The sequence below is a fragment of the Molothrus ater genome, chromosome 2 (assembly GCF_012460135.2).
Source record: "Molothrus ater isolate BHLD 08-10-18 breed brown headed cowbird chromosome 2, BPBGC_Mater_1.1, whole genome shotgun sequence".
In the NCBI taxonomy this organism is placed as follows: domain Eukaryota; kingdom Metazoa; phylum Chordata; class Aves; order Passeriformes; family Icteridae; genus Molothrus; species Molothrus ater.
Genome location: NC_050479.2, coordinates 76,002,771 through 76,011,207, shown reverse-complemented (window position 1 = coordinate 76,011,207; position 8,437 = coordinate 76,002,771). Strand labels below are relative to the sequence as shown.

Sequence of the window (8,437 nt, the reverse complement as noted above, 5' to 3'; positions counted from 1 at the left end):
GGAAATACCAACAGCGTGCGGAGCCCCCAGGAGCTGCTCTTAGACACACAGCCCTCCCAGGAGAGCAGCTGGCCTTGCACCTCGTGTATTCCCAGGAGCATTCATGTCCCTGTAGCTTGCAACCACACTCCAGCTGCTGGTGTTCAGCTCTCTTAAGCTCCGCAGCAGCCAGTCCAGCTTGAAGCTCACCCAAACTCACACAGGAAGAGCTCATCCACACATAAGGTGTGATTTACTGAGAAGACAGGACCAAACATGCAGGGCATGGCCAAAGAAGCAGCTGACTGCAGTCTGTTTGCACACAACCAATCCCTCTTATGCACTTATCCCCCTATTTTCCCCTTCCCCCCCAATCTATCTTCATCCTGTCATTTTCCTGCCTTTGTTCTTTCCAGTAATCAGGTTACAATAATTTTTGAGCATTCCCATAGTCCCCTTTAACATGAAAAAATAAATTATATGAAATGCACAAATACTCTTACGTAGGACATTGATCCCTATCCCCTCAACCCCTAAGATGAGGTGATGGGGACTTTCTCATTGACGCATGACGGGTGTCCCCCAGCCAATGGGGACTCCAGGGAAAACTGGAGAGGAGCAGAGGAAGGGCAGTGGTGTCTGGGTTTTCCCTACATGCCAATGTGCCCCTCTGCTCCTGTGTCTGTGGAAACGAGCCTTTGCTCACAGAATAGATAAGGTTGGGAGGGACAACAATAGGGTCATCTTCTCCATCCTCCCTGAGAGCACACTGCACAGGAAATGACATGCATCAATAAATAGTTTAGGGTAGAATTCATCACACTTTAATTAAGCCTTCTATAATCAGGTGTCCAACATAACATAAACTGTGTCTCCAGTCACTTTAAAAAAGATCTTCCACCTCTCAACACCCCTCAGGCTGGGAGGAATTGTTCTCTGGAACCCCTGTATGTCTCACTGTAACCACCAGCACTAGCCAAGTCTTCTTGCTTAGCTTTGAAATATTTAAAACAGGCTGAAAGCAATCCTAGCTTTAGGAAGAGAGATGCTCTTCCTCATGGACTCCTGGCTCCATGGCAGGGCTCTGTGTAGGGTGATGTATGGCAAGAAGATGGCAGAAATAATAAAATCAATCACAATTTTGTATCAAAAGAAACTGCATTGTTATTTGGTAAGCTAGCCAGCCTGATGTTAACTACATACATATGTATACATCAATATTTTAAATATCGTTCAGTTATTTAAAGAAACACAAGTAAGGGACTGATATCTGCTGACTGGTGCTGAAGTACCTTTACATTCTACATAATTAGAAAAGAAAAAGCTTTTCTAGCACAAGAACAGCACATTCCTTCCAACACCATTACAGATTTCATTTTATTAGCATGGAAACCAAAAGTTTGTCTTTAGGAGGTGTGTAACTCTCTTCTTGTTAAGGTCAAACTCAAATTGCTTTCTTCCACTGAAGAAATAAAGGGAGTCTAGAAAAAAATGAAACAATAAAAACCCAGACTCAGATGAATTATGATCTTGCAGATATAAAGATTAGTACACTTAAACAACATCCTCAAAGAGCTCAAAGCAACCTTTGGATACAATTAGGCTGCCAACAGTGTCTACTCCCAGGTGTGACCTCTGCAACACATGACCCAGCAGCATGGGGGCACACTCCACAGCCAACCAGCCGTGCATGTGCTGCGTTGTATACTTGATGAGCCCCACAAGGTCACTCTGCAAAAGATGCATCCTGTGCCTTGCTTTGGTTTAAAATATCTGCTCTTACACTCCAGTTGTGCTGAACCCCCAGCAGGGTGCATTTCTATCCACCTGTGGGTAGGCATTGCACAGAGCAGAGTGTGACACAGAGCACAGCAAGGTGTGAGCAGGTACTTGCTTGATGGGTGCTGTCAGATGCCATGCAGGGAAAGAGAGGTCCAGCCTGGGCTAGTCACATCCACACTGCCCTCTTGGGAGTGAGGTGTCTCAGCACCACGTTTGAGACTCATTGAAGATGAGTAAGTAAGATTTGCTGGGAAACAATTAACTTGCATGGTTTGGATGAGCAGCAGATGAGGAGCAAGGTGGCAGCTGGGAAGCTGTGACATGTGGCAGTGTGAATATATCCTCAAGTCTAGTCCAGCATTTCCATGTCTAAGTAATGTTCACCCTCCTGCAGGAGAAGCTGGCTCTGACTGTTTTATGTCAGAGGGACAGGCTTTGAGAGGCATACCTTATGTTGTTGGGATGTCACTGTGTGGAGTGTCGATCTTCATGGTGTGATGTGCACATCAGCATGAGTACAGATATGTCTCTCCCTTAGAGCTGGCCTGTCCAGATGTGCAGCTGCCACCAAAGGTGTACCATCCCCATTTTTCAAGGGGGTAAAGTGAAGCATGGGAGTGTTTTGTGACTGCTTCAGGGTCTTGTTGGTCATCCTGTGGGTTCTGAGCATGTAGAAGTACCTGTCTCTGCCCAAGCACTCTCAGCCCTATCACATTGAGCATTTCTTATAGATTTTAGCAAGAACAGTTACTCACTTTCATGTTGAAAAACAGCATCAATCTTCCCATTAATTCCTGGAAAGGCATCTCTTATCAGTAATGGCTTCCTATCCATAGACTGACTTCTTTCATCATAACTGAAAAAAATTATAAAAAAACAGGAGTCAGCGAAATCTGCAAATAACTCATGATTAATTCCTCTCAGCTCATTATCTTCTACCTATCAACAGATAACCAAGTTCATTGAAGATTTTCAGTGTCATTTGGTAGTGTAGAAAGAGACACAATTTGCCATAAATTAATTATTTATTATTTGCAATGGATGAATTGGTTCTCTTTACTCCACCTAAGAATACCTAATATTGGAACCATCACCATGAATCTGTTTTTTATTTTTCTAAGAGACTATGCCTAAAGGAGTGATAATAGATTATAAAAAGATTTCTTTCACATTATATTTCTGAAGGAAGGTTTACCAGGAAAAAATCTGTGCTTTTTCTGAAGTTATGAGGTATTTTAAGTCAATTTCCTTATGTTACTTACAGCAAGCTATTACATATTTGGTGAAGTTTATCTATCAATGCTGGAATAAGAAGGCTTGTGAAAGCTTTTCCCTTCTATAATTTCCTTAACAGGAGATTTAATGATGAAACGCTTAAAGTTATGAGAATTTGACCTAAAATGTGGACATCTGATCTTCTGCTTGAAGTACAGACATGTGGCTGAATAATTCTCTAGAGTGATCTTTGTACATGCAATTGTTTGAACATTGTGGTGAAAGGAAAGAGAAGTTTTGTTCTTCCTCTAAAATAATTTGAGTTATTTACCGCTTCCATTACAGGAGCACCTCCTTTGGCTGTTAGAAATCTATGTCCTGTAAGACAAACTTGAGCAGCAGGATGGGATTAAAAAGAAAAAAATAATAACCATGCACAGTACATAAGTCTTTGTAGTACATGGCATTTATCAGCAACTCTGTGAAACTATCTGTTGGTAACTGGAAAGTGGGTGACATTCTTCTTCTTACTCCACAGAAACATATTTGATATGTGGATAGTGAACTTCTGCCTGATTTCCTGAGATGACTTGTGGAGCTGTACAATGACCAAGACAGCTAAATGAAAACAAACAAAGAAATAAGCAAACAAACTGTTAACTGTTAAGTTAACTAGAAGAAAAACTAAAATCACTGCTCCACCTCCTTTCAAATATTTTTCCACTGCCAGTTGTGACACTGAAAGAGATCACCAAAAGTGTCTGATTAATGCATCCTAAATCATGACAGGATATTGATCATGTGATTATGTTTGCTCCTATTTAGAAAAGTACCGCAGGAAATATTACCTCCAAAATTTGTCTGCTATGAAGTAATATGTTTTCCCCTCAATTCCGTTATGAAAAGCAGCATCAATTTTGGAAACATCCTTCGAAAAGCCCAGGGTGTAGAGTTTTTGAGGGTATCCAGGAAGTATGGTATCTCCTCTCACAACCCAGAATTCTTTCCCTATTAACAAAAGTTGATAACAACATGTTGTGAGAATCTTCTTCTGAGAATGACACAATCTTTTTCATGAAAGCTGATGGTTACTTGAAAATAATCATTGAACTTGAAAATAACTGAAAATGGTTCTAGAGTAAAAAAAACCCGCAATAGGTCTCCACATTACTTTTTTTGAAAACTGAAATGTCAGTCTTTCTTCATACTAATGCTAGTATCATTCTTAAATTAAATAGAAAATTTCCCAGATGAAAAGTAATGAAATTTATTTTGGCAGGGAAAATTTTCAATGTGGATAATAAAAAATAAGATAGACGTTCATTAACTAGGACAATAATTTTATTATTTCTGTGATTGAAACACACCAATTTATTGGACTAAATTAAAGATTGGAAAATCCTACAGAAAGAATTTAAGTGGTTTTGAAGCCAAATGCAAACTCTCTAGGCTACTTGGGAAGAAAACATGGGAAAATAAAAAGACAACATATTACCTTTAAAAATTACCATTTCATCTTTCTCAGAAATTTCATATGCAGCATCAACACCAGGTGGCAGCCGTGGCCAGAATGAAGATATCAACTCAAAATCAGCTGTTCTGACTGCTGGATGTTTGCGCCAAATATGCCTTGTGTGAGTATAGAACAGGTTTTAAATAAAATTGCACGCTCACACTCACTACTGCATGAAACCACATCATGGCAAACAGGGCAGTATTTATCTGATTAAACCCAGCTATGTACCCGACTTAGTCACACTACAGTCCCTGTAAACTTAATGTAAAGACAGTTATTTCCATAGTAGGATCGCTCTCTTCTTGATGCAGACATCTGAAATAGGTCAGATGAACTGTTTTGTCAAAACATTTATTTCCCCTTATGCAGAAGTGGAGCTTAGCGAGACCTGTTTCACAAGGCTGATGCCCGGTAAGACTTTGGTAACAAAATTGCCAATTTTCCTTTCCTTTTATCAGTAGACTAAATCCCCACTACAGGGGCTCTTCAAGCAGGTATTTTGTCAGGGCTGGTAAGCTCTCAGCTCCTCAAAGCAAGGACAGTAAAGAGGCTGTGAAGTGTCTCAGAGCTGATGATGTGTTTTGCCAAAGCTGAACTCTCCAGATGCTGAACAATTGGGAGTTGCTTACAGCCTGAAGTGAAAACAGCACATGTTTGCAGAGGAAGTTTTCCCCCACTCTATTCACAGCATCTCCTGTTCCAAAGATCATCCTCCTCCTTATACTTACCTCTCTTCATTTCTCTGCCACCCTCTTTGTTTTTGTTTTCCATCTCTTTTCCTGATTCCTTGTCTTGTCTTCCTGTCTAAAATGGCTGATATGCTAATTAAAGTTATTTTTCTGTGCTGTGGGGCATAATTTAAAAAGTGACACTCAGGTATTTTATTTTCAGAAGCTGACTTACTTGTCTTTAAAGAACATTATTTCTCCACGGAAAGTGGTGACAGCATCAAATGTCAAATTGGAGCTGCAGATGTTTGGCAGTGCAGGATCTTTTGATTCAGTTGGGTCTTTTATCTCAGTAGATTCTGTTTGATCATTGTTTGTGTTGGGAGATGATCCTAAAAGAAGCAGTTTATGGAAGAAATTTTAGTATGAACTCAGTGAGGTATATCCACTACACAAAACTGTCACTGAAGAGCATCTGAAGTCTTTGAAATTACGAGCAGTAGTTGATGAAAAATTCTGAATTACCATAGAGGTACTGTATGCCAGTAATATCATCCTGATGAAGAAGGAGTACTGAAGGGTCAAATTTCCTGTAAACTGGATACATCAGAGAATTGGGGTCTTTGGAATGGGAAAGTCCCAGTGAATGGCCAAACTCATGGGCAGCAACATAAAACAGGTTTGTGCCTGAAAACATCAAACAAAACACATGAGATGAGAGCTGTGTCTTTGTCCTGAATAACATGAAGGGCATAAGGTAGGTCAGAAGCTTTCAGAACTGCTTGTCCAATCCAAATGAAATTCTTGTGGGAAATTTGGTTGGAGATGAAATTATGGTCAGAGGTAAAAATAATGGAATCATTATAGGGGAGTACAAGGAAATAGCCTGTAGATCCTGCAGAATTCAGTGTAGAAGAAGGACCCTGGGCCAGTGCAAGTGAGGTAACTGTGCAGGAAGAGGTTTGAGGAGTGGGAAGAAGTGGGGCCACCTTACAAATAAAGCTCCCCTCTGTGCATGGCAGAAGCTGAACTGGGGCCTTAACTTAAACCAGAGACTCAGAGGCTTTTTATAGCTATGCAAACCATATGCTCCTTCAATTCAGTGGCAATTTAAACACTTAAGGAAGAGAGAAGACAGACACTGCACCGTTGATTCCATGTGCAACTTGCTTCAGGAAGGGCTTGGAGAACTTAATTACTTACCCTCTGTGCTTTTGGTCCACGTTTCATCCTCATCGAAGTGAGCATCTCCACCGAAGTCCTTGCCAGGTGCATAGGCATGGGCCAGGGAACCCCCTGGGCCATCAAAGGGGATGAAGTCATTGTGATCTGAGGAGCAAACCCCAAACACAGCTGACTGGGGGTTCATGCATGCATTGAGCAGCACACAGCAGGTATAGATCCAGTGAACTACTGGCAAGTCCTACATTTTCTTTCTCTTTCTCTTCATCTGCCTCTATGCCCTCCCCCAAAGCCTGTCAAGAGTTGTAACCATAGCACCTTGAGCAAGAACTATATTTTTCTGTCTGTTTTTTCAACTGGACATTGATTTCCTCATGTGCTGTGTATGGGAGAAATCATTCCAGGTCAACTGCTCCATGTAGGCAGTAACTTGGCAGTAACTCATAATGGCTACATAGAGATTTACCTCTGGCTGCAAAGGAGATCATTATGTCTGCATCACCTCTGTCCTTCTGGATGAATCTCAGCGGGGTCACACTGCTCCAGACACGTAACGCTTTCCTGATCGCTGCGTTGACATCTGCTGGACGCAGGTCTGGTGTGTAGTTTACTATCCTTTAAAACACAGGAGAGAACAAGTTGTGTTGCTGCCACTCACCCTGTACTTAACACTGCCTTGACATGAAGAATTCCATTGGCATTACCTGTATGTCAGGACATGTTTTGTCCATTTTGGCTCTCCTGCAAAGGTGGAGAACCCAGCTACATCAGGGAATCCACAGCGGCGTTTCTGTACAAGTCCAAAGTGCCAGAATCCAGTTTCCCTGTCACCTCCAGCCCAAAGAATTCCTGCATTTCTTTTAGTTTTTGGGTCATTGCATTATTACTTTTCCAAACAAAAGATTCTCCATCTTTCTTAAAGCCATAATAATTTTCCAGGTACTTCTAATGAAAAAAAACCAAACAAACCCAAAGCTTAGAACAATCAATAATGTTTGCTTTTGAAGTTTATAAGATATTTAACTAACACCAGTCAGTCATGTAGCTGTTGCTACTTTTCTTTCTGTTCTATGGCAGCATGGATAATAGTTTGCTAAAGCCTGTATGAATATTTTTCTCTTAATGCTAGCTTTTTCCATTGTACTATCACTATAAATATTTTGTAGCTATTGAAATGCATTTAAAATTAGCATTTGTTTAATAGATTATTTTCTGATAATGAGCCCTCCACTTACCCTGTCCCCCAAGATTACCTAGAGTCCTTTAGAGGAAGTAATTTGAAATACATTACTGAAATAAAATTTCAGTAGTTGTATCCTGTTTCCCCACATTTTAGACAGTAATAGTTTAGAAAAATATACTATACTTACTTCACGAGGAGTTATGTTTCATAATATCACAAGTCAAATAAATAACCACATTTCCACCCAAACTACAAACCAACCCTAGACTGATGCAGAAGTTTAATTATCTGTAAAATTAACACAGAGTGAATGCATCAGCAAATTTAATCGGTCTCTAAAGAAAAGTAACATAAGATAGTGCTAAAGTAGCCTTTCTCATCACACACCTATTTTGAGAAATATTCTATCAGTTATTAATTCTATTTGCTGTTTGGCTGCACTATACTAGTTACACGGACTGCCATGGATGCTCAAGAGTAGCTAAACATCTCGCCAGAGCTCTACCTTCCTCACCTGGATAAGCTGCATGCCTTCTTCCTTTGTCTGCCTTGTATTTGCAGGAAAGGCACAAGAAACTGCTGCACATAATAATAGGAGAAATGGGAGATTTCTCACTCTCATTTCCACTAGCCTTTATAGAAGTCTTTTTTGTAGTCTGCCGCACACCTGCTTCACCTTTATATAGGTTTTTTTTGCTTTATAAAGCTTTCCAATCCCTGACTCATTGATTCTCACAATGTCTAGTTAGCAACAGAACATGCAAAACAAAAGTTTTACAATAAAACAGATCAGTGCTGTCTTTCATCCGGTTCCACCCTTGTGCAGGTTTTGCAACATGGAAATATGATTAATGAGAAGATAATAGACCTGTAGTTATTATTAATGAGCTTATTAACCTTTTAATCATTAAA

General features: G+C 40.2%; 1 protein-coding gene across 1 annotated transcript; it reads right to left on the bottom strand.

Annotated features, from left to right (window-relative positions):
- Window positions 1–1,359: 1,359 nt before the first annotated feature.
- On the bottom strand, window positions 1,360–8,147 carry LOC118685251 (stromelysin-1-like). The gene is given in 11 exon segments (XM_054518639.1): window positions 1,360–1,460; window positions 2,517–2,617; window positions 3,825–3,984; window positions 4,472–4,605; window positions 5,396–5,552; window positions 5,686–5,847; window positions 6,364–6,489; window positions 6,809–6,957; window positions 7,047–7,140; window positions 7,143–7,287; window positions 8,040–8,147. Coding segments are annotated over 11 exon segments (1,437 nt in total).
- Between the last annotated feature and the right edge of the window lie 290 nt (window positions 8,148–8,437).